Source organism: Staurois parvus, unplaced genomic scaffold, assembly GCF_062004578.1.
Source record: "Staurois parvus isolate SC_StPar_1 unplaced genomic scaffold, SC_StPar_1.0 ptg000275l, whole genome shotgun sequence".
Classification (NCBI taxonomy): Eukaryota; Metazoa; Chordata; class Amphibia; order Anura; family Ranidae; genus Staurois; species Staurois parvus.
This window is the reverse complement of record NW_028318071.1, coordinates 3525603-3552716: the sequence shown is the minus strand read 5'-3', so window position 1 is coordinate 3552716 and position 27114 is coordinate 3525603. Positions and strand designations below refer to the sequence as shown.

Genomic DNA, 27114 nt, shown 5'->3' with positions numbered 1-27114 from the left:
AGATGATGATTGTTTATGTTGTTTTTGGTGTGATTCTTATTTTTTTGTCTTATTGTTTATTTAAAATCTGAGAGGTACATACAGTTGTGTTCAAAATAATAGCAGTGTGTTGAAAAAAGTGAATAAAGCTCAAAATCCTCCTAATAGCTTTTATTTCCATACACACAAATGCATTGGGATCCGGGGATTGGGCTGGCCACTCCATAACGTCAATCTTGTTGGTCTGGAACCAAGATGTTGCACGTTTACTGGTGTGTTTCGGGTCATTGTCTTATTGGAACACCCATTTTAAGGGCATTTCCTCTTCAGCATAAGGCAGCATGACCTCTTCAAGTATTCTGATGTAGTCAAACTGATCCATGATCCCTGGTATGCGATAAATAGGCCCAACACCGTAGTATGATAAACATCCCCATATCATGATGCTTGCGCAACCATGCTTCACTGTCTTCACAGTGTACTGTGGCTTGAATTCAGTGTTTGGGGGTCGTCTGACAAACTGTCTCCAGCCACTAGACCCAAAAAGAACAATCTTACTTTCATCAGTCCACAAAATGTTCCGCCATTTCTCTTTAGGCCAGTCAATGTGCTCTTCGGCAAATTGTAACCTCTTCAGCGCATGTCTTTTTTTCAACAGTGGGACTTTGCGGGGGCTTCTTGCAGATAGCTTGGCTTCACATAGGCGTCTTCTTATTGTAACAGTACTCACAGGTAACTTTAGACCTTCTTTGATCTTCCTGGAGCTGATTGTTGTCTGAGTCCTTGCCATTGTGGCTATTCTTCTATCCATTCGAATGGTAGTTTATCGCTTTCTTTCAGGTTTTGGTTGCCATTTTAAAGCATTTGCGATCATTTTAGCTGAGCAGCCTATCATTTTCTGCACTTCTTTATATGTTTTCCCCTCTACAATCAACTTTTTAATCAAAGTACGCTGTTCTTCTGAACAATGTCTGGAATGACCCATTTTCCTCAGAATTTCAGAGAGAAATACACTGTAACCAGCATGTACAACATTTGCTGCCTTCCTTCCTTAAAAAAGGCAATAATTGTCACCTGTTTTTCAAAGAATGAATGACCTCACTAATAGAACTCCACACTGCTATTATTTTGAACATGCCCTTTTCAATTAGTGATTCAATTACACAGAATCAGCAGCATGCATGTCATGACTGTTGGGTCTGTTGGATTTCAATTACTCTACTACACCTGCTAGTAAATTAATTGCCATGTGGAAATATCATTTCTACCAAAAACAGTGATTGATCAGGTTAGTTATGTCTGACTGCTATTATTTTGAACACAACTGTATGTCTACGGCTATTGGAAAAACCTATGGAGTCGGAATGGTTAACATGAAGGGAGATGTGCAGTATGTGTGTTAGACTATTTATGTATTACAACCAGCAGTGGAAAGGTTAACTTGAAAGAGGATTCAACTGATTAATGAATAGGGATAAAGTATGTGTTAAACATGAGTTTAACCCAAACGCAGCCTGTTTGCAAGTTATCAAATAGCTAAGCAAATTAGTCATACTTCACCCAATTACCCAAAATTGTGGCTAATGTAGACAGAATTCTGTAATGTAGTGGCTGTAGCACTACCACTGATAAATGAAATGACAGATCCGTGGTAGCTTCTGTTTGTAAACAAGCCAGAGGGGGATCTTGGATGACATCATTGACCAAATATGGTCATGACCATATTTGTTTAAGGGCAACACTCAGGATCCCTGCTGGCTGTTTATATACATAATTCCATAGGGATTTGTTATTTGTGATGGGAGCAGCAATGGGTAAAGATTGTCAGGAGTAGTGGGTCATTGTGGTGGCAAAGTGGTTGACTTTGGATTTACATCATTGGCAATTGTTTCTGTTTTTTCTACTAAGGTTTGCTTTTTATTTACTGTTTACATTTTTTTAAAATGCATAACAAGGGGTTATTCATTTACCTGGGGGGGGGGGGGCTGAGTATCTGGGGGCCTTCTTACTTTAAAGGTATTCCAGATACTGATAAGTCCCCACACACAATCCCTCACATCCCCTTTGGGGGACAGAATGTGAGCTTAAGCCTTAGGGTGCCCCTGAAAATTCTTACAGCCTGGCTGACCAGGAAAGATGGGAGAGGGGCAGCAAGTGTGCAGGCCCCCCCTACCTGTGGGGTGGAATTTCTCACTATTTGGAAGGCAGTTTTGTAATAAGGAGGACCCCAGATATCTAGCCCTTCCTTAGTTGATTGAGTAAGAGGTACATACAGTCCATTTTGTTGTTCATTCAAAAAAATTGTAAATAGTCAATAAACCACCCACCCACCCCATAAAAATGGCCCTTATAAGAAAAAAAAATAATTTAATGTCAGTGACATTGCCCAGTGATGTAGATCTACAGTATGTACTCATTATCACAATGACTCGCAAACACAGGTACTCACTGCAAGCAGGACCTTGGGTGATGCCATTAACCAATTATGGTCATGACCATATTTACTCAATGATGTCACCCAAGATCCCCACCAACCCATTTGCAAACAGAAGCCAACATGGATCTGTCATTTTATTTAGCAGCAGTATTCTTACCACCACTGACAGCCTGGCTACATCAGCTGAAGTTTGGGTGGGTATACAAACTGGCCAAGTATGACAGTGTGTTCACTTGTTTGCTGAACTCTTGTTCAACCTGAACCTGAAATCCATCCCTATGCATACTGTGCTCTAGAGACCCGAGGTTCTGAGCCTGTCGCTGTGGCTGGAGCATAGCAATCTCTAGTTCGTGTCGGGGCACAGGCTCCCTCTGCGCAGTCTCTCTCAGCTGCAGCCCTGCATTCCTCTCTTTCAGCCGCTGCCTGATGTTCCTCTCTCTCAGCCGCTGCCTGGCGTTCCTCACTCTCAGCCTGGCGTTCCAGAAACTGCAGGTATGCCAGAGGATCTGTAACCCTGATGCGCCTCAGGGCTTCCTGCATTTGAGGAGAGTCTATGCCAGTTACAGGCACTCTGGTGCTGGCCTGCTCATGCTGTAGCATAGAGGTGACATTCTGTGGTACTCCAGTGTCAGTCTCTGTTTGCCCATCCTGCGCGGACGTATCTGGACCTTCAGTTTCAGGTTCTCCCAGGTTCTGGTCTGCCCTGATATCATACTCCTGTAGGACATGAATCAACCTTTCACGATTCTTGCCACCGATGTCAATTCCTCTTGCTTCACACTCAGCACATAAATCATTTTTGGTTATTCTCTTGTAATCTGATAAACCAGGCATTATTGCAAGAAGAAAAGATAGAACAGAAAGCAGAGATAGGAAGGAGCTGTTGCTGTATGTCTCTTTAAAAAAAAACAAAACTATGCACCACTTGTCTCTAAGGAATGTTTCCACAAAGGTTACAATCCTTCAGTGCAGAGCTAATTCCTAATGCTGCACTGATTGCTCTAATGCAGAACTAACCCAATGTGCGCTGCCAACCAATATGTGATGTAACATGGTGCCAGACCCCTGCCCAACTTGTGACAAAGAACCAGCTAATCTCACACCGCGCTGTCACTTGCGTAACAATGCCACTCTCAGCTGCACCCTACACAAAGATTTTCCAGCTCGCAGGGCCACAATCTTACGTGCCAGCAGCCTGAGAGCGATTGTCACTGGTTTAGGTGAATTATGCTATTAACCCTTCAAACTGCCACCACTGTCTTGTTACAGAGAAGGAAGAAACTCAAAATCCTAGCAATAACACTATGATTTTAGCATAAATGTCTGCAACACACACTGTCACCACAGACCAGTATATTCAGAGGATTATTATCAGTAGCACTCTTCAAGAGAGAGGGATTCTTTAGATTGCATTAAAAGCTTTAGAGACAGTTTCAACACTTTTCAAAATAGGATTTATTACTAAAGAGGTCAACATGGTGCAATTAAAATATTTACAGAAAACTATGTTACAAAGACATAAAGAGAACAATAAAGCAAAAGACAAATAAAAGAAAGGAGTTAAGAAGGCAGAATACTTGCAAAGTCCGGGTTTTAGCAGAGTCCAATTATCCGAGCAAAAACGTTGCCTTGGCTCTCAAGTCCGTTAAGATGTCCATTGATTGATGTTAAACAAGAGCTTCTTTACTAGATCCGGTCAGTCTCTTTTGTATGATATCAAAGGGTTGTCGCCTGAGAACAACTGACCAATCATCCAATTTAGGGGATGGGTGCTAGCAGGTCACCAAATTTATGACCAAGTCCCAACTACAGTTTCATATTAATATTAATAACTTCCAGTATGTGTAGGTGGTATTCTAGCAACTGGCAGATTATTATTCAGAATTATATTTTGAACCCAGGGATACCAAACAGCTTTCTCCCCTTTCCTATGTGCTTACAGTCATGTATGACCTTGATTTGTTCGGTATAATATTCCCTATTCAAATATATACCTAATATTTGGTATATATTGACCTATTCCTGTTGAATTTTATGACTTGTATGTGGAATTGTTACATGTGGAATAGTCATGTGTGACGGGTGGACTGAGTTATTATTGTTTTATGATAGGGCAGGGGAAAGTGTTTTCCATGGTTCAAGGAAAAAAGACATCCTGCCAAGACTAATTAGCTGTTTACAGCCCTGTAAGTTGGCATCTATTTGTGTTTTAATTACGATAAGAGGCTCTTCTGAAGTTTGTTAAAAGTTACAGCTATAAATTCCATAGTTTAAATAGGGGTAGGGGGAAGAATAGGAACACTGCTCATGAAACCAAAATGCTGAGACCTTAACAAGATGGCTGTCGTGTACAGCTTCCATATCTCTATTGTGCATAATTGTTACACATACCACTGCTAAATGATAGATCCCCCTTTTTTTTACAAAAAGAAGCCAGTGTGGATTTGTCAATTAGAAGCATTAGTGCTACTGCCACTAAATCACAGAGCCCCAACCACTGATTGCAAACACAAAATGTCACTTTTAAAAGAGTTGAATCAGCAATGCCACATGTAGGTTTAAGGCATCCTCAAAGCATGCTATTTAAAAGGTTTGTATATTTTTAATGTTGCCCTTCAAAACTCATTAAAAGACCCTCTCCCTGCTTAACAGTGTTAAAAAAAATCTTTGCATTGGTACATGTTCCCCATGCTAGTTCCCAGCTACCTATGCGATTTTTTAACAAAGGTTTGTAAAATTGGTCTTGAAAAAATTCAGAGAAAAAAATTAAAAGATTCTGTTTACATACATGGGTTCAGCGCTATGTTTGGGTTTAGCACATTTTTTCCTGGGTTTACTGAACTTCCTGCGAACTGAACTTTGCCCAGTTTGCTCATCCCTATTGTTGCTTGCAATGCCAGCTCAGTAGCTACGTAGAAAGCCCTATGTGTATGGTAGGCTATGGTTTTAAGTGCTTTTACATTTTAGTAAAACAGATTTACATGACAGGACTTGTAATCCTTTCAATACTAATATCATTATTGAGGAGAAATAGATGTACCCATAAAGCTTAGCTGCTGAGTTTCTTCACAGAGAAGATGAGGTTTGAGGTGACTTGGGATTGTGACCTGATTTACCTGTGCTGGTGAGGTTCTGGGGAGACCATGAGTCAAAAGGGAAGAGAGGAGAGTGCAGCACCTGATGGCTCAGTTTTACCCAATATCAGGTAGTTAAGTGGCTAATACACAATTGTGTTGTGACCCACTTCTTTGTTGCTCCAACATTTGCTGTGAGTATGTCAGCTAATGTGCCAAAATAGAGGGCTTATTGCATTAATAAAAAGCATGGCTCTTGGTGAATTTGATTTGTTTATTGCTAAGCCCAGGTGTAGACTGATGGGCTTCAGCTACTATTGTGGGAATGAAAGCACGTTGTACCATGCATGATACTATATTGAGGTGTAGAGCACATTCACATCTTCCTAACAGGCAAGGGGAGACACCTTTATGACACTGGGCATGGGAGTGACCAGGTATCATCAGAGTGACATCAGCAGTAATATAATTTTTAATCTGAATCAATGATATTTATTATATATGCCTATTGTGATTAGGAGGCCATATTAAAAGGTTAGGTAGAAGGTGCAAAAGATGCAGTTTATTGAGAATTTGAATCAGTCTGGAGTCTAGGAGCTAGTTGAAAACATACAGTACATTGTGATAGTGTAATGATTCCTCAGTGGAAGTGTACATTTTTCAAGAGACAGTCCAAAAGAGGAAAAAGGGGACATATCTATACTTATGATATTATTAAGGGTACCACATCCTAAACTGAGGAATATATATAACAGGACCCAACAAAGAAACGCTACAGGACTTTAAAGGTACCAAATTATAACAACATTATATAAAATCACATATTGTTATTCACGTGTTAAATGTTATTTGTTTGGTACCTTTAAAGTCCTGTATGTTTTCTTTGTTAGGGTCTATATATATATATATATATATATATATATATATATTGTACATTTCCAAGTTGATATTTAAAAATGGACCTGTTTAAATGATTCTAAAGGATTGTTTTTTTCAAAGAAAAAATAACAAACATGTCTATACTTACCTGCAATGTGCAGTGGTTTTTCACAGAGCAGCCTGGATCCTCCTCTTCGTGGGTCCCCTGTAGGCTCTCCTGGCTCCTCCCTCCTGTTGAGTGCCCCCACAGCAAGCAGCTTGCTATAGGGGTACCCGCTGCTCCGTGTGTGTCCACTCACACAAGGAGACGTGGCTCAGTCCCACCCCTCTCTCTTCTCATTGGCTCACTGGCTGTGATTGACAGCATTGGGAGCCAATGGCTCCCATTTCTGTGTCAGACAATGAGAAGAGGGAGTCCTGGGATAGCCAAGACTCCAGTGCACAGAGCTGGATCCAGAGGGTGCTTAGATGAGTATTGGGGGGGTCTGCTGCACACAGAAGGTTTTTTACCTTCATGCATAGAATGCATGAAGGTAAAAAACCTTGAGCCTTTGCCACTTTAAGAATTGTTGCACGTGTAAGTTATAGTACAGTAAAATGTATATAAAAAGCAGTAAAGACCCTGAAGAATAATCCTTGTACATAATGTGGTTTATACGTCTAAGTTTATTTATGTGGTAGCACACTTTCCTTGCCAACCAGATCTGAGATAGGTCAGAGATAAGTAAGCAATGTAATACATTAATTACAGCAATTGGCAGTATAATCATAACTTATTATAACTACTAAATAGAACTTAGTGACATTTTGACCTATGTATATTTTTCAGACATAAATGAGTGTGCAACATTACAGCCATGTATAGGAGGACAGTGTATAAATACCCCTGGTTCCTTCCGATGTGTGTGCCCTCCAGGTTATAGACTGCACAATCAACATACATGTCAAGGTAATTTATTGAGCACGCTATCTGTAAACTGAAATAACAAAAATCATGTCTAGGTCAACTATATCCCTTGTAAATATTTAGAAAGTATTACTGCAGACTTTTACTTGCATCTGTACATTTGGTACTGATTGGCTATTGCGCTGTATTTCCAGAGTGTTCGTGCTAAGTGGTAGGGCCTACCTTCTGTAATCATTGTGTAAAGCAGTATCCCTAGCATCATTGGAGATGTGTAAAGTTCTTGACAAGTTTGTCACCCAAGATGAGAGGCTTACTGCTGTAAAACTAAGGACAGCAAGGAGATGCCTGAAATGTTACCAGAAACATTGTACAAGCTTATGGAAGAAAAACATCCAATTGCTTAAACAGGAGAATGAAAATTCTGGGAAATTTGTGTTGGTGCCATGGTTGCGAAAGAACACATTTTTTAGGGCAGGTTTAGAAAATCCTAGCTGGTTGCAAAAAAATTGAATGTTAATTTACAAAATGGTTTGAGTATCAATGGTATTTTTAAAATCATGTTTCATGAAAATATTATTTTTTTATACGTGATTTTCATTCATACTTTATTGATTTTTACATCTCCAGAAATAGATGAATGTTCCCTGTTCTCAGAAATCTGTTCACCTCATGGCAAGTGTGAGAATCTAGATGGATCATATATGTGTATCTGTGACCCTGGTTTTGCACCTACTGAAGACCACAAGAAATGTGAGGGTGGGTGTCCTATGTAATATTAGATTGCTAGATAAATAGATAAAACTTCACCAACTGTGTCAGCCAACTTGTTTTTCATATATCCTCTTTGTTTGTCTCCTGTAAAGAAGTTTCCCGTGGACTTGATCTTCGAGACTGCTTTCTGAGTCTGGATGACACTCTGTTCTGTGACAGTGTTCTTGCTGTAAATGTAACAAAAGAGCAGTGCTGTTGTTCTTTGGGGGCAGGATGGGGTGACCACTGTGAGATTTTTCCTTGCCCTGTGCACAGCTCAGGTACACCTAAATTATTTAATTCTATTTTTCTCATTGTGTACTGTATCTGTATATCTAAATTTATTTGTTTGGATATTTGCTCTGTAAAGTGACTATAACATAAGGTTACGAGGCTCTAGCTATCTTGAGCAAAAGTGACTATCTCCACCACTAGAGCCCCCGCAGATATTTTTTAAACAAAAAAAAATTCTAAACATACCTTTTTCCTGCTTTCACCTAACCAGTTTGGTAACATTATGGATTTTCCAATTTCTTTCTTAGTGGCAGCCTTTCTCCTGGACTGAACTGCACTCACATAATGACATTTGAGCACTGCTAAGTTTGGGAGTACTATAAGCCCAGGTTGCATGATGGCACAGCCCCAGGAGGTGTGTAAATAAAAGGCTGTGCTCACAGAAAATGGGTAGATTGATGCTGACTTTCATTCTGGCTGAAGAGGCTCAATGATAAAGCTAGGGACAACACTGGAGTGAGGAGAGAGTACATAGAATTTGTGCACATTTTCTTTTCAGGAGAGGAGAGAAGGGGAGCAATTAAAAATGCATAACTTAAACGTTAATTTAAAATACTTTACTTTTGAAGTATGCACTGTGCATAGTTTTCTTAAGTGTAATAACTAGGATTAAATAAGAACAAAAGAAAAGGCTAACACCTTGTTACAAGTGATTGTAAACATTGTTTTTTTAAAAATAACAAACATTTTATACTTACTGGCTATGTGCAATGTTTTGCACAAAACAGCCCCAATCCTCCTCTTTTGAAGTCCCCGCCTGGTGCTCCTGGCTCCTCCCCCCATGAGTACCCTCATAGCAAGCCACTTGCTATGGGGACACTCTTGTGTGCTCACTCCCAAGCCACCTCTGTGTGTCCATACACACACAGCGCACAGATCGGCCCTGCCCCTTGCTCCCTCCTCACTGACTGTGATTGACAGAAGTGGAGGCCAATGGCTCCCACTGCTGTTTCTGAGTCAATAGGAGAGAGAGCAGAGAGAGCAACTGCTCTCATACACATTGCTGGGGGGAGCTGCACTCAGAAGGTTTTTTACCTTAATGCAGCCAATACATTAAGGTAAAAAAAAAAACCTTCAGCCTTTAGAATCAGTTTAAAACATTTTTTTCTACCCAGTGTGCTATGGGTTGCTTTTCCCAATATCTCTTCAGTAGCTGTGCACAATATCTTTGATATTGGCTTATCTCTACTTAATCAGCAAAAACCATTCACATGGCACCAATTTCCATTCTGTACAATCATTGCCCTAACAATAAGTACTCATTTAATGCAATGGTTTTGTGTACATACAGTATTTGGTCTCATATTTGTAGGTAGTGATGAGCCAAACTGCTCCGAGTAGGGTTTGAGCAAAGTTCAGTGAATTTCAAAGAAGTTTGAATGCCGAACCCCATTGAAATCAATGGGAGTCGATACTGTCAAATTAAAAATGTCCACTTTTTGGGCTCGTAGGGTTTATAAAAAAATAGCATGCTGGGGGGGGGGTCACTGCCATGGGAACATGTCAATCATTATGCCTGCCAGCGACTTACCCAAAAAACCCTGCCTGCTGCACACAAAGCCGAATAACAGTTCCCCAAGCTAACATCAGCTATTAAAAGGAAGGAAGTGTAGAATTTTGAGACACTTTAAATATTTAATAAATAAGATTGTGTGCAATAAATGTGATTCGCTTTGATCACACAATAGCATCAAAATAATTACAAAAAAGTAAATAACACTTCAGTGTAAGTACAACAAAAATATGATGAATAAAAAATAAAATAAGAGGAATAGGACTATGTCTCTGGAAGCTCAGAAAAACATCTGTCTTTTACAATGTGCATTTGCCTTCTAAGTGAATAGGATGTGATGTGTTTCAGGCAGAAAGAAGACCTGTGTGAATATGTTAGTGTGCATATGGATATACGTCAGTGAAGTGAAGTGAATGAATGTCTGTCACCTTGCCTTTATGTGACGGTGTGTTTCCCTCACCCTACAAATACCAGGCACTTTTTATATGTTTAGCTAGTCCTACAAACCCCCTTCAATGTAAAGTTATGCTTCATAATGCAGACTGAGCTAAATATTTTACTTTTTGGTAGTTGGTAGGAGGAGTATATTTGATGATCTGTTTGTGACCTTTCAGGTCATGTTGCTGCACATTTCAACAGAATTTATATGACTGTCATGCCTTCAGCATATGCTTGTCATGTCCTTTGTTAGTTTATTATGCTATGGAATGTAAAGTAAATTGTAATATTGCCATCTAGTGGCTCTTTTGTATAATTACAGTTTTTTATAAATTATTTTCTGTAGTTACACATATTGTTGCTTAAAAGCCACCGTAGTTTTCCCATCATCCTATGGTCTTCACCATGAGGTTTTAGAGACATTTCCTAGCAGCCATCTTATATCTCCTCCAGAGGACTCCACATTTATTCAGCTGCAGTTCTGTCGTCAGCCTCCAAACAGGCCTGGACACAGAAGGCCAGCAAAACAGTGGCACCAAACAGGCTTACACACTGAAAGCCAGTGAAACAACAGCCTTTAACAGGCTTCCACATTGCAAGACATCATGTAAAAAAAAAAGTCAGAGCCATTAAAGACAAGATCCCAAGTCTCGGTTAGCTCCAAGAGCTCAAAGAGGTCACTAAGCAGTGATATGGTCGCTATTACCCGCACAAAAGCAGACGCTGCAAAGGTAAAGGCTGCCTTTGCTGAAAAAGAGATGCAAATGAAACTAGAGAAGCTACGCATAGAAGCTGTGTTAGAGAAGCTACGCATAGAAGCTGTGTTAGAGAAATTGGCTGCAGAGAAGGAAGCAGCGGCAGCAGTAGTTGAGGCAGACATCTTGCAAACCCCACCAGTGAGAGACTCAGCAACATACTTGAGATTAAACCTGATCATCATGACAATTTACAGTGTACTACAGACTATGTGCTGCAACATGCCAAGCCAAATGACTGCCTACATTCAGCTCCAAGAGCAGAGTTGACTCCTGCAGTCCATACACCCTACATCAAGCTAGAAAATAATCCCATACTGGGTGAGCCTTCAGTGAAACCTGCGTCCAAGCTATAAAACCCCTATGATACAGTGCCCACTTCAGAAAGGAAGGGTCGTGGGGTAGAAATCACAGTGACAGCATTTCTGATGACCACAAATACCCACCAAGTCCTCCGTACAACAGAACACCTCCAGACTACTCACACAAAGATGAAGGGATGTTGGATTTTCTCAATTTCTTTGCATGCCGTGAGCTATTAACAAAAGGACTCACAAGGTTTAATGACCGACCTGAAGGCTATAGAGGATGGCGATCGTCCTTCAGAAATGCAATAAAAGATCTAGATCTATCTGCAAGTGAGACGGCCGATCTATGATCTATGAGTCAAATGGCTGGGAAATGAGTCAGCAGAACATGCAAGAAGAATCAGAGACATCAATGTTATCTTCCCAAGTAGAGGACTGAGCATGATATGGGAGAGAATTGAGGAGTGTTACGGTTCCCCAGAAGCCATAGAAAATTCACTCTTCAAAAGAATAGAGGACTTCCCTAAGATTCCTAACAAAGGCTTCAAGAAGCTGAGAGAGTTAAGCGACCTGGTGTCAGAGCTCCAAGTAGCCAAGGAAGAAGGAGATTTGCCTTGCCTTTCTAGATACAGCCCAAGGTGTTAATCTCATCGTGCAAAAACTGCCTTACAGCCTTCAAGAAATGTAGGTTACACAAGGTTCATTGAGAGAGACTTATATGTAGATGATGGCCTGAAGTCACTTCCATCACCTGAGGCTACAATCAGTCTACTTAGGAGGACCCAAAGCACACCTGCCTGTTCAAACCTTAGGTTGCATAAGATAGCTTCAAACAGCAAGGCTGTAATGGAGGCCTTCCCTTCTCAAGATCACGCCAGTGATTTTAAAGACCTAGACTTGGCAAGAGACTTGCTACCCATGCAGCGCAACCTAGGACTCACCTTCCAGGTCGATCAGGAGCCAAAGCCTTTCACATGGTGAGGTGTCTTGTCTACCATAGTCTGTATGACCCACTCGAGTTTGCAGCACCTGTGACTGTCCAAAGTAAAATTCTGCTCAGAGAGCTTGCTGCAGACACATGTGATTGGGATTCTCCACTTCCTCCAGAGAAAGAGACAGTATGGGTAGCATAGAGAGACTCTTTAAAAACATTATTTAGCCTACACATACATAGGCCATATGCTCACATTTTTTTTCCTGCAGGAGTTCAGCCTAGAAATCTATGTGTATTCTGTGATGCTTCAGTAAATGCAATACCCGCAGTAGCCTAATTTAAGTCAGTTGACATAAAGGGGTTTATTTACTAAAGCTGGAGAGTCCAAAATCAGACTCCCTTCTGAATAGAAACCAATCAGCTTCTAACCTCAGCTTGTTCAATGAAGCTTTGGCAATGAAACCTGGAAGCTGATTGGTTTCTATGCAGAAGGGAGTCTGATTTTGGACTCTCCAGCTTTAGTAAATAAACCCCAAAGGGTCAAGTCCATATTGGATTTGTAATGGGTAAGACCAAGATAGCACCATGTCCGGAAACCACCATTCCAAGATTAGAACTTTGTGCTGCTGTTCTAGCAGTGGAGCTAACAGAACTGATTATGTCTGAAGCAGATGTAGAACATGAAGACAGAGTTTTACACAGACAGCAAGGTAGTGCTGGGTTACATTTACAATGAGAGCAAGAGGTTCTATGTCTATGTACATAACAGAGTCCTGAGGATCAGGAAGTCTACACAGCCTACCCAGTGTCATTATGTATCAACTGATCATAACCCAGCAGATCATGCTACAAGGGGTATGCCAGCATGCCGCCTTAGAGATACTACATGGCTCACAGGACCACCCTTCCTGTACAAGCCTGAAAAGGGCACATATGTACTGTTGGAGCCTGAATTTGATGCAGAAATCCGCCCTCAGGTCTCAGCACTGCACACAACAGTTTCTAACAAATTGTTGGGATCCCAGGGCTTTCATAGATTCTCAACTTGAAAGTCTCTATACAGAGCTATAGCTTGCTTAATTCACATTGCCAGATCTTTTAAAGCCACATCAACAGGATCAAGACATTGCAAAGGTTGGCATTATTGTCGCAAGGCATACACAGTGGATGTTGTTCACAGAGGGAGCCTTACGTGCAGCTGGACTCTGGATAATGGGAGCCAAGAGACTCGTGAGTACAATTATTTTCAAATGGCAAGTCAGCAAGCCCAAGCTGGAACCTGGCACCATTGTTCTCGTGAAAGACTCAGTCAAGAAGGAACGAATGGCCTTTGGGCCTGAAAACCCAAGTGTTTCCAAGCGAAATGGGAAAGTCAGGAAAGTTGAGGTTAAGGTTATTAGGCAAGATAAGCCTAAACTTTTCCTCAGACCTGTGACTGACCTAATTGTACTACTCTCCCCAGAAGGACCATCATAGGTGGTATCCATGGGATACCAGGCGGGGAGTGTCATGCCTTCAGCATATGCTTATGCAGGGGTTAAAATTTTGAGTACAGACCTACTAGCCGGTCACAAAACTTACTCTCCACCAGTTGCCCCACCCAATCTTGCCCAAGTCCACCCCCACCCCCGGCCTGCCCCAAACCCCACACCTGACCTGCCCCCAACCACGCCCCCTTAAAGCTTATGAAATTACATTTTTCTTTAGAATAAAGAGTCCAAAATATAAAACTGTACACAGTAATGTATATCCCAGCTCCCCTGTACTTCATTATAGTGATATGACATGTATACAGTAATGTATATCCCAGCTCCCCTGTACTCCATTATAGTGATATGACATGTATACAGTAATGTATATCCCAGCTCCCCTGTACTCCATTATAGTGATATGACATGTATAGAGTAATGTATATCCCAGCTCCCCTGTACTCCATTATAGTGATATGACATGTATACAGTATGTATATCCCAGCTCCCCTGTACTCCATTATAGTGATATGACATGTATACAGTAATGTATATCCCAGCTCCCCTGTACTCCATTATAGTGATATGACATGTATACAGTAATGTATATCCCAGCTCCCCTGTACTCCATTATAGTGATATGACATGTATACAGTAATGTATATCCCAGCACCCTTGTACTCCATTATAGTGATATGACATGTATACAGTATGTATATCCCAGCTGCCCTGTACTCCATTATAGTGATATGACATGTATACAGTAATCATTACTCTCGTACAATTTTTGTTTAACCAGTACAGTTTTCGTCTGAAAATACAATACAAGTACATTACATCACTTCCGAATTTTGAGTCGTATGGGAATTTTCGGAACTTTAGTAACTTCTTTGCTTTCGACATGAGACTAGCATGAAAAAAAAAACGATGATCATTAATCCGATATTCTCGTGTATACAGTACTTAAGAATCTATTATTGCACATAATATGTACATTTTATACAATTAAACATACTGTACAACGTGGATATACACTCACCAGCCACTTTATTAGGTACACCTGTTCAATTGTTTGGTAACACAATTGCTAATCAGCCAGTCACATGGCAGCAACTCAATGCATTTAGGCATCTAGATGTGGTGAAGGCGACTTGCTGAATTTCAAACCAAGCATTAGAATTGGGAAGAAAGGGGATTAAAATGGCTTGGAATGTGGCTTGGTTGTTGGTGTCAGACAGGCTGGTCTGAATATTTTAAAAAAACGCTGATCTACTGGGATTTTCGCATACAACCATCTCTAGGGTAATCGAGACTCATCAGATCAGGCAACGTCTTTCCAGTTGTCCACTTTTGGTGAGCCTGTGCTAATTGTAGCCTCTGTTTCCTGTTCTTAGCTGACAGGAGTAGCACCCGGAGTGGTCTGCTGCTGTAGCCCATATGCTTAAAGGTTTGACGTTTTGTGCATTCAGAAAGAGTATTCTGCATACCTTGGTTGTACCGAGCCTTTCTATCATCTCAAACCAGTCTGCCCATTCTCCTCTGATCTCTGACATCAACAAGGCATTTTCATCCACACAACTGCCGGTCACTGGATATTTTCTCTTTTTCAGACCATTCTCTGTAAACCCTAGAGATGGTTGTGCGTGAAAGTCCCAATAGAGCAGCAGTTTTCAAAATACTCAGAGCAGCCCGTTTGGCACCAACAACCATGCAGAGTTCAAAGCCACTTAAATCCCATTTCTTCCCCATTCTGATGCTTGGTTTCAACTTCAGAAAGTTGTCTTCACCACGTCTAGAATGCATTCAGTTGCTGCCATGTGATTGGCTGATTAGCAATCTGTGTTACCTAGCAATTGAACAGGTGTACCTAATAAAGTGGCCGTAAGTGTATTTAAGAATAATTACTACACACAAATTCTAATCACCTAACTAGTAACTGTGTTTATGATTCTCTTTGAGGAACATACTGTATCTCTCTGTCAATTTTCATAGCTTATAACTGCATTCCACTGTAGTCATATGACTTCAAGTATATCTCTGACCAGCTGTCCCCATTTTCCACATACTACATTATTAATAATTCTGGCTTGCTATAGCTCAGCTCCAAAATCATGCATTTTGAACAAGCCATCCAAAGCTCTTTCACACAAATCTATCAATTATGACTAATCATAAAATCAAAAACTTGCAAGCTTGCTTTACAATATAATTCCTATTATGCCAAATATTTCAATTGAAATACATTTCTACAGAGGGATAGTGGTGACATCATTGCCAGAATATGGTCATTTTGTAATGCTCCATTCTCTGTCTATCTGCTTGCTTACGTGGATGGAGATTCCCAGTCATGTAAGGGAATGGATTGAGTGATGCCTGTGGTTGGTAAGGACACAGCAGGTGCATGCAACCGCTGCTTCCTAAACAACCAATGACACTCAGGATAGTGGAGACATCATTTCCCAAATATGGCCATGTGGCCATATTTAGGCAATGGTGTAATGTCCATGAAATAAATAGACTATGTGCCAGATTTCAGAGGAAAAGGGATGTTTCTATTTTTTTATTTATTTATCAGTTAAAGTGGTTGTAAAGGCAAGAGGTTTTCTGCAAAAACCTTCTGCAGCAGCTTCCTCACCAGCCCCTTTCCCCCTATAGTTACCTGAGCTTGATCACTATCCAAAGATGTGCATGAGAGCAGAGACCCTCTCGGCTCTCTACCTCCACATTGGCTTAGACACAGCAATGGGAGCCATTGTTTCCCACTGCTGTCAATCACAAACAGTGAGAAGGGAGAGGGGGCGAGGCCGAGCTGTGCTCACACATAGCTGACTTGGGAGCGAGCACACAAGAGTGTCCCCATAGCAAGCAACTTGCTTACTCAGTGGGGGAGGAGCCAGGAGCTCCAGCGGTGGATCCAAGAAGAGGAGGATCTGTTCTGTGCAAAACCAATTCTGTTATTTAAAAAAGAAAAAAATTAGGAAAAAAAGAGCCAGGAAAGGTTGGTATTACCATATTGGTTACTTTACCAATGTGATTCTGAAATATACAGAGAAAAAGAGAAAAGTGAATTCAACCTATATCCAAAGCCCACATGTAGACTTTCAAAACTATCTTTCATACCTATGATCTTTTGTACAAAATACTATTTTATAAACAGAAACAATTTTCTCTGCCTAAGAAAAAAATTGTGTTCACAAAATACACATTTGATGGTTACAGATAATATTGAAACAGTGCTTCCAAATACAGGGTATATGGATGCATATGGCCATTCCGTCTTAAGATGAAAATGTGCATCTGCAAAAAAATCCTTTTTTTTAAATAACTGATCTTTTATGGAAATGGTCTCCTTTTTATATTTATATTTTTATATTATATTATAATATATATTATATGTATAATATTATTATTATATTTATATAATTTGACTATAGAATGAAATCCCATCCAAATATTTTACTGTTTATTTTGCATAGTTTGGGGAAAAAGTAGAATCCCTGACAAGTTGTTACTGTTATCTCTACCCATGGTGAGGAGATTTCCCCTCATTTCTGTTCCTATGACAGTGGTGGCAGCCCACCCAGGGGACAAAAAGCAATAACACATTTTTAGTAGCACAGGAAAGGACTTCTTTAGTTTCTTGAAGCCTGTGTCTCTGATTTTCCTCACTTCACTTATCTGTCATGGGGCAGTAAATGGTCAAAAATTCCTCCAACTTGAGTACAGACAGCAATAGGTGACTAAATGCTGAAATCCAGGCAAGTAGCTAAAATACACAGTTGAAATACATCAAGTATACGTGACATGTTTAACAGAGTTTGTAAATTATGTGCAGCTTGTTTCATGATGCAAGCGTATCTAGAAGACAGTAAACCCCAGTCATTGACCTCCCCTGCAATAGAAACACAACATGGTAAAGAACTCATCCCCAGCCTGATACCAGGAGGGACCAGCAGTGGAGTGACCAGTCATAACATCAGTTCATTGTTTCTTTCTCCTCTGATCAGCATATTCCCTGTCAACGCTTGTGCACTGTAGAGAAGACTAATTAGAATATACTGTATTGCCAACGCTGTTCATTATAACCAAAAGTAGAGTACCTTGCCTGATTTATATTCCTGGTTTTAAAGTTGTCTGTATGGCCCACAGATGGAAATCAACATGCTGTTAGGAAAGAAAACAAAGGCCTCAAAAGGCTTACTGGCCATGATTATTTGTTAATTTAAATTGTCAATACCATTTGTTTTTCAAAACTGTTTACATTTTTTCAGTGGAATTCCTCACACTTTGCCCTGATGGTGTTGGATTTATCGTTGACCTTGATATTATGAGTTATGGCATCCCCACATATCGAGGTAAGAAATATTTAATTAATTATTTTATATAATTTTTTTTCAGTCAAGCAGCTTCTAGCTTTGTAATATTTAATTCAAAAAGTTAACACAATAAGATGTTTTTTCTAACCTGTCTTGTCACATCATTTTCAGTTTTACCACAGGAATGTTAGTTGAAAGAATTTGAATTCTGTCCACGCACAGTGCTGTTTTTCACAGAATACAAATGGATTGAAATGTGTTACACATTTCATCCAGTACACATACATTTCCAGAATTTACATGGTACCCCTGACTATGGTACCATTATTGATTTACACCAGCCCCAGTCCCCAAGAGGAGCCAAAAGTTTAATATCTCTATACAAAAAACAATGGGAACTTAGGAGAAACAAAATTAAGCTATTTTTTTTTTTAATTGTGGGAGGAAACAAAAGCACCCAGAGAAAACCCACAAAAACAAAGGGAAAAAATATAAACTTTGTGCAGATAAAGTGGGAACCCAGAACTGGAAGGCAAGAATGGAGACCACTTAGCCTCTTGTATACAGTTTTTAAAAAACAAAAGTCCTTCTTATGCTGAGACTGATTTACTAAAGAATGTACAGAAACAATTGTGGAAGGAACTTGGAGGGTATTTACACAAGTCTTAATACAAAAATGAATAATTGAAAAAAGAAAAAAAAAAGATTCTGGGTGATCTAGGATGGCTTATTGGCATATGAAAACAACCAAAAATTTGTTAAAATCTTCATTTATTCAAAACAACATAAAAAAAATCAATGAATAAAAAAGACAAAATTCATTGTACATCATACAGCAGGGAAACATTATTTTCACATATGTGTGTCCAATTGTCACATATTACAGTCAACGCATTTTGTGGCGACAAGCCACTTCTTCAGGACTCTGTATTAGTATATGACATAATTCTTGTAAAACCTTATTTTAACTCTAAAATTTAGAAAAAAAAAGAAGAGCAATATAATAAACATATAGGCAAGCATATATACTATGTATCATATAAAATATCCAAAAATATCATAACCATTAGGAGGCAAAGAGCAAACTAAAAGAAAAGGGAGGGAAATAGAGAGAAAAAAACAATCCACACTCACACCCCAAATACACCTGTAGCATCATCATATCCCTGCCGGCTGTGGGGAGGCCATAAAAGTACAGACAGAGGAGAGACAGCTCCAAAATAAATATATAAAGACTTAATGCATATTATCTAAATCCATGTGCTTCAAAGAACCTATTCCACTAAATATCCATAATGTTATTATGACAAACCTCACTTAGAGAGATGAAAGGACAGCAAATGTCCCTGAAGAGTGTTTAAAACTGATCCTTAAGCACTCCAAATCTAGCAGTCAAGTTAACAGACTCCTAAAATATAGTACATATGTGTGTATGTCCATGAAATGCCAAAGTGTATTGCATAAATCCACAAACACAAGGACCCCTCCCCACTGGTAACTACCGCACAATTGTGGCCCAACTGGAATGCCAGACCTTCCAAGGGGGAGGAGGACAACACACGCAAGCCACATGGTAAGCTGAATGAATCGACCATGAAAAAACTATGCGGTCAAAATGGCCGCCACGCCGGAAATGATGTTACAAACAGGATGGAGGCAAAGGTTGAAGATCAGGGACACAGGAAACAAAAATGAAACCAAACATCAGTGTGGACACAGCCTAAAGGGATACAAAATATCAACCTATAGTCAAACAGAAAAAAGAAGAAAAATAAAATAAACAGAGATTAAATAAAATAAGAATACAGAAAAAAAAAAAAAAAATATATATATATACTAAATAAATTAAAAACTTGTATCTTCCCTCTATACCCCCCCCCCCCCATCCCCAGACCATATAGAGATGAATTCTAAATTGATACCCCCTTTCTGGTCAGTACCTTATATGTTCCCTCAGGTGTACAATCTATACGTATCCTTACAATGATGTCCAAGGATAGCATGCTTTCCTCTACATATTCGAGCATTGTTCTGGACATTCAGCAATTCCTATCCCCATATTGATTAGTGGTTCCAAATTATTAATAACTACTGCAGTAGGGAACAGACACAAAAGATACACTCAGCATCTTTCCACATCACTGTTCTGTTTCTTCAGTGCATTGGAAGCTTTGTTTATACACATGATTGCGAAGGTATCACATTAATATTACAATTGTGCTTTTATGGTAACAAAGGGCATTACATAGGCAGGCACATTTCTAATCAGGATTTGAAAGAATGCAAACATGTAATAAAAACATTATTAGTGCTGTGTGCACAATGAGTTCAGTGAGCAATACATAGGCAAAGCATACAACCTAAAATACAGTTTTATACAGATTTTACAAATTTCCTTTACAGACATTAACAATAGAGTGAACGGAGACAGATTTATCTCATACTTCTGTTATAAATGGGACATGCAGAATGTGTTTGTTAACAGGTTCCCACCCGGCCTATAGCCAGAAGGCGGCCTGCAAAACCCCTCGTCCCTCCGGGTGGACGCCATATGGCATCCGCAGTGGCGCGATCTGTCAACGGCCATGTACCTCGGACACGGCCAATGACAGATCTGAGTACCGGCCCCGTTACCGGTACCATGTGACCTGCTGTGACCAATCACAGCAGGTTACATGACAGTTGTATACAATGGATGGCTTCATGCATGCCATCCATTGTATACTAGTGTGTCTAGCTGTGAATGGTCACAGCGATCACATGCACAAGCTGGCCAATCACAGCCCAGCTGTGTCATGTGATTAGCCGTGGCCAAATCACAGCTAAGCACAAAAAAAAACAAAAACCCCCCCCTGAATGAATCGATGTCATTCAGGTAAATGCTTGCTTATAGCAAAGTAATTCTTTGCTATAAGCAAATTGTGTAAAAAAAAAAAAAAAAAATACTGATCACTTCCCCAAAGTAGTACAATGTTGCTATGGTAAGATTGTACTACTTTAGTGATAGTGAAATATGAAAAAAAATCTTTAAAAAAATGTAATAAAAAATAAAAACAAATGTAAACAAATTATAATTTTTTTTTTCATACTGTCACCAGTCAGTGTCCTTGATCACCGCCATGCCAGTTATATGATGACGCTGTGCTGCACTGGTGACAGTATGTAAAAAAAAAAATTGTGAAAATAATTTTTTACATTTTTTCATTTTTCAAAAAATTATAAGAAAAAATATACAATACAATACAAAGTGGTAATTTGGAGGATATCTGTACTGTTCTGAGATTCTTGGCCCTCAAGAAATTAGATTGGCTGTCAGTACTTCAGGATTGATCAATATTCAGATATATCCCATAGTTTGTGAACTCTCTAACTTTCCTACAAACTAAAAAATACATCCTAATTTAGGTTATTTTCACCAAAGACGTGTAGCAGAATACATTTTGCCCTAAATTTATGAAGAACAATTATTTATTTGCAAACTTTTATAACAGAAACAAAGAAAAAAGTGTTTTTTTTTCAAAATTTTCTGCCTTTTTTTGTTAATTTAGCAAAAAATAAAAACCCCAGTGTTGACTAAATACCACCAAAAAAAAGCTCTAGTTGTGTGAAGAAGTTGATAAAATTTTAGTTTGGGTACAATGTTGTATGACCGCGCAATTATCATTCAAAGTGTGAGAGCGCTGAAACCTGAAAAATGGCCTTGGCAGGAAGGGGGTAAAAGTGCCCGGTATGGAAACGGTTAAAGTCACCCACCCTGGAATGGGGATGTATTCTAGCCAAATCCATGAAACTTAGTGACTCTAGCTGACAATTGTATCTATCTGAAAAATGTTGTCCGATGGGGCTTTCCAAATTGGCCCCTTGATGTCAGACACGTGGTCTTTTTTGCGTTGCCAGAAAAACCTTTGCTTCTTTCCTACATAAAAGGTATTACAGGTTAGCAGATAGACTATGTCAACAGTCTCACAGTTCACAAAGTGTTTAGGGGTAAAACTATCTACATTGTGTTGCTAGAGACTTGTATGAATTCACAAAATGCACAATGACCACATTTGAAAGTATCCCTTGGTTGCGATCCACAAGGGTCACATACCTGTTCTTTGTCAAAATGGTTCTTCAGTAGCATGTCCTTAACCACTTCAAGTCCGGACACTTTTACCCCCTTCCTGTCCAGGCCAATTTTCAGATTTCAGTGCTATCACACTTTGAATGACAATTGCGCTGTCATGCAACATTATACCCATGTGAATTTTTTAGCATTTTTTGAGACAGATTAAACTTTATTTTGGTGGTATTTTATTCACCACTGGGATTATTATTTTTTTTGCTATGTAAATGAAAAAGTCCCAAAATTTTGAAAATAAGTGTTTTTCTTATTACATTTTGCCAATTAATAATCTTTCTTCATAAATCTTGGCAAAAATGTATTTGGTCTCTTTGCCCTGGTTGGACCATGCTCCCCTGGTACTCCTCCTTGCCCTCTCTGGGTCAGTACGGCGCCCCTTTCACTGGCGCATTAATGATTCTCTATTGACCACTCAGGTTACCTGCCAACAAATAGAATCTTTCTTACGCACATACTTTACAGAAAACTCGGGATCTGTCTCTTCGGTGGTGCCCCTGTGAGAGGCGCATAAAGCCACAGTGCGGGATCATGTTATACAGCTGGCGGCAGTTCGGAAGCAGGAGTGGGAGCACCGACTTTAGGAACTTCATTTTTTATTGGCCTCTGCGGATGCTCGTTGGAAGTAATTTCCATCTGCGGCCCATAAACGCGCCTGGGACGCTCAGGTTGCAGAGTTGGACCTACTTGCTTCTTCAGAGGCAGAACACCAAAAGCAAATTTTATTCCTGTGCTAATAAGCCGGGTCCGATGCTGACCAGGAAACTTAATTCTGTGGGGAAACCCCATAAACCGATCCTATTGCAACTAAACCAGATTCCTTCCCTATGGCTCAGGCAGAGGCATTCTTCCATCCTTAGTCTTTGTATCAATAAATATTTGCATAGTCTGGTCTACAGGGACCAAGTAGGTTTTGTCCCTGGGAGGCAGGCAGGTGATAACGTTCGTAAGGTGGTCCATCTTATACATGTTCTACAACAGCAGAAAATTCCTATTGTCCATAGACATATATAAAGCCTTTGATTCTCTATCCTGGGATTATCTGCAGTTTGTGCTGTCTTGTTGGGGCTTTGGGAATTCTATTCTTTCTTGGATTCAAGCCTTGTATTCTTCCCCTTCGGCTTCCATTAAATACTCTGGGTATTTCTCAGATCCCTTTCCTATTTGGCGAGGGATGAGACAGGGCTGTCCCCTGTCCCCGGCGCTCTTAATCCTGGCGCTTGAGCCACTGGTTTTAGCGCTCCAGACTGATTGTAATGTATCAGGTGTTCCATACGCGGGACAGGAGTTCAAGTTGAACCTTTTTGCGAACGATGCCCTCTTGACTCTCACTAATCCCCTGACGACGCTTCCAAATTTGCAACAGGTTTTTGTGTGCTTCTCCCTGATTTCGGGTCTCCGTATTATTTTTCATAAGACTGTCGCTCTCAGTATTACTTTGGCCTCAGATTTGGTTTCACACCTACAGTCCCACTTCCCTTACAAATGGGCTTCCTCTTCTCTTGAATACCTAGGCATTCACTTGACCCCTACCTAAGGCTCGTAGTTTGCTGCAAATTATTATCCATTGCTTCGCTCTGTGTCCTCTCTTATGCACTTATGGCAATTTCCGCACCTGTCTTGGATAGGACGGGTTAATTCAGTGAAAATGACCATCTTGCCGAAATTGTTATACTATTTTCGCACCCTCCCAGTGTGGGTTCCTCCTCATTTCCTTCGGTTGATTCAGGTGAAGATTATGCATTTTATCTGGGCCAATAAGCGCCCCAGAGGCTCCAGAAATTCGCTTTTTGTTCATAGACTCCAGGGTGGTCTTGGGATGCCTAATGTAACTAAGTATTATCAGGTTGCATGCTTCTTCAGCCGTTCCTCTCTGGGTCCTGCTGGAACTACCTAATTGTGTCCTTATTGCAACATCGACGCTTCTATGGCTTCCCCCTGCCAAACGCCATATGGCACTGAGTCTGATTTTGCTCCATGGCTTACAAGTGTGGGACTCTGTACGTTATTCCAGTGGCCTGATGTCACCTTTCCTACACCTTTGCTCCCAATTATTAAGAACCCTCTCTTCCCTCCGGGTTTAGATGAACCAAGGGCGTTTTCTTGGTGGGTTGCCAATGGTTTTTCGCAGGTGCGACACTTTTTGACTTCTCGGTCCTTCCCCACTTGGAATTGTCTTCGGGAGTCACGGGATGTCCCTCTGGCGAATTTTTTTTGTTACCTTCAATTGTGGCATTGGCTGAACTCACTGTGGGGCACTTCCGCTTTTCCGTACCAGAAGTCTGCCTTTAAACTGCTTTGCCAACAGCGTTGAGGCACCCCTGGCCTTATTTCCCTTCTTTATGCAGCTTTGAACAGACGCTCAACATATACTTCTCTCTCATATTTCGCTCAGTGGGAGCCCGACCTGGGGGCAGTCATGGATCTGGAGGACTGGAATGGGGCCTGGTCGTTTATAGCTAAATGTTCATTTAATACGACCATGCTAGAGACCACACTGTTTTGTTGGTATTGGGTTCCGGCTCGTTTGGCCCAGGCGAACCCTGCCTGCAGTGATCGATGCTTTCGGGGTTGTGGCCATCGTGGTGATGTATTGCATATCTGGTGGTCATGCCCGAGTCTGTTTTGTTTTTTTCTCGTGTGTTTGCCCTCCTTTTCACCTTGTTCCATCTCTCCATACGTCGGGATGCTCGGTATGCTTTGCTCCATTGTCCCATACTGGGCCTCCTGGCTCACCAGCAGAAGTTGGCTTCCTATTTGTTTTTGTCAGCCACTAGAACAATTGCTCAGGCATGGAAGTGCCCGTTTGTCCCTCTTCAGGGGGTGCGGGACCGTATGACAACTATGATGCTCAATGAACAGATGTCGAGTTTCTGTAACGACTCCCAATGGAAATTCTTGAAAATATGAGAGCCGTGGTTGCAATATGCCTTTCACACGGTCCCCCCCGACTAGTTTGGGGTTGTGATGTTGCTCGGTATTGGTGTTCTCAGACCCCTGCTCTTGGTATTGTTATCTTTTTCCATTTGTACTCCTCTTTCATTTTCTTTTTCTGTTTGTTTTTGGTGTGGCAGTGGATAGCTGTCTTTAGTTTGAGTTACTGTCGGTGTTATACTAATGTTTTTGTCATTTATGTGCCATTGATAGCCCCTGCGTGGGCGCACCTTTTGCTCTGTTGGTCTTATAGCACTGTTTTTTTATTTTTTTTTATGTGCAATTGATAGCCCCTGCGTGGGTGTGTTTTGTTGCTCCTGTCTTAAACTGTTTATAAATTAATAAAAACATTGAAATACAAAATGTATTTGGTTATCTTTTTAGTAAAAAAAATAATAACCCAAATGAGTTTATAACCAAAAATTATAATTTTTCTAAATTTTTTTAAAAATTGTTTTATATTATTATTTATGTTTTTTTTTTTTTAAACATACTGTCACCCTAGCAGTACAGTGTCACCATACAGGCTGTAAAAGCAATCATTTCTCCTTCTCTCTGGCTGCATTCTTGCAGCCATTGTAAATACTGTGTGAGCTGTGATTGGTCACAGCTTGTCACATGGTACAAGGCTGTTGTGAATAGCCTTGTACCATGTGACCTCTGTGATCATTCACAGATTTCACTAGTAGTAAGCAATGATGTCAGAAGTGACATCTTGCTTACTACTATTCATGTGATCACTGATTGGCCAATCAGTGAACACATGATTGGGACTTCACACAGAGGTCCCGTACAGTGATCGTACAGGGAGCACGCACAGCTTGAAAATGTGGGCGCCGGTTATGAATGGCAACCCGCTCCTGCACTGCTCCCGTCCGGCTGTTTATGTACATGGGCCGGACGGGAAGTGGTTAAAGGAACATCCTCTCCTTAAAGTTATCCGTGGGTGCTCACTAAAAAATGTTTAATATTTTTATCCTGAGGAGATGCCAGTGTTTGTGTAGGATGCCCCTTATTTGTACACTTTGTTTATTGAATTGAATGATAGGTCTCACCTTGGTCCCCTGCTCCTGCACACCTTGAGATCAAAAAGACAATTCTTTGCTCACTGATATGCCCACTTGAGCGCTTTTTTACGGTATCCTTGTCTTAGAAACCTCTCAATGCACTTGCCTGTATCTCAAATTCCTGATCACTTGAGCAGTCTCGACAAATGCGTAGATGCATAGATACTGTCCTGTGGGAATACCCTTAATGACATGTTTTGGGTGCCCACTGCTCACATGTAGGAGTGAGTTACCAGCTGATGGTTTTCTGTACAAGTTAGTACAAGTTTCTGTACAAGTTAGTGGTTGAAAGTGAGCCAAAATTAGCTTTTCACATTGTTTACACAATACCTTCAGAAGAGAGGAAAAACTGATGGTCCAAAGTGAGTAAATGGATTCTGATGATAAAGGGGGAGAATGGAAGCTGAAAGTGGTGCATGGAATCTGGTGGCATAGGGGATGAATGTAAAAGTGTGTGTGGGGGGGGGAGGGGTGTGATGGTGGCTGAGCAGAGAGTATATTGGGCACTCTTTATGGGAGATACAGGATAAGAGGGTGTGTGAGTAAAGGGTGGCTGAGTTGTTATTGGTTGCTTGACAAGGTGAAAAGGAAAGAGGCAGGGGATGTTATGCAGAGAAGTACTGCAAAGGAGTTTTAAAGTGGAGCAGAGATGGCCATGGTGATGGAGAGCCCAAGATATCGAGGGAGATTTTCTAAAACTGGTGCACACAGAATCTGGTGCAGCTGTACATAGTAACCAATAAGCCTCTAACTTCAGCTTATTCAATTAAGCTTTGACAATACAACCTAGAAGTTGATTGGTTACTATGCACAGCTGCACCAGATTCTGTGTGCACCAGTTTATCTCCCCCATAGTGTCAGTGGGAGTGGATCATGTATAAGCGGCAATGAGAGCATCATGTGGGACTGGATTGTGGGCAGGAGATTGAAATAATAA

The 27114-nt window shown here is 40.5% G+C and overlaps 1 protein-coding gene across 6 annotated transcripts in view; it reads left to right on the top strand.

Annotated features, from left to right (window-relative positions):
* LOC149459085 (latent-transforming growth factor beta-binding protein 3-like) overlaps nt 1–27114 on the top strand; it is a 999560-nt gene that overhangs the window by 480207 nt on the left and 492239 nt on the right. For 5 of the 6 annotated variants that reach the window (XM_089681663.1, XM_089681665.1, XM_089681661.1 and 2 more), the window contains exons 15-18: nt 7199–7318; nt 7904–8032; nt 8140–8307; nt 18009–18092. In XM_089681663.1, the coding sequence (XP_089537789.1) occupies nt 7199–7318; nt 7904–8032; nt 8140–8307; nt 18009–18092 (501 nt within the window). The remainder of the gene's footprint in view (nt 1–7198; nt 7319–7903; nt 8033–8139; nt 8308–18008; nt 18093–27114) is intronic. The other variant, XM_089681666.1, reaches the window with a different exon arrangement.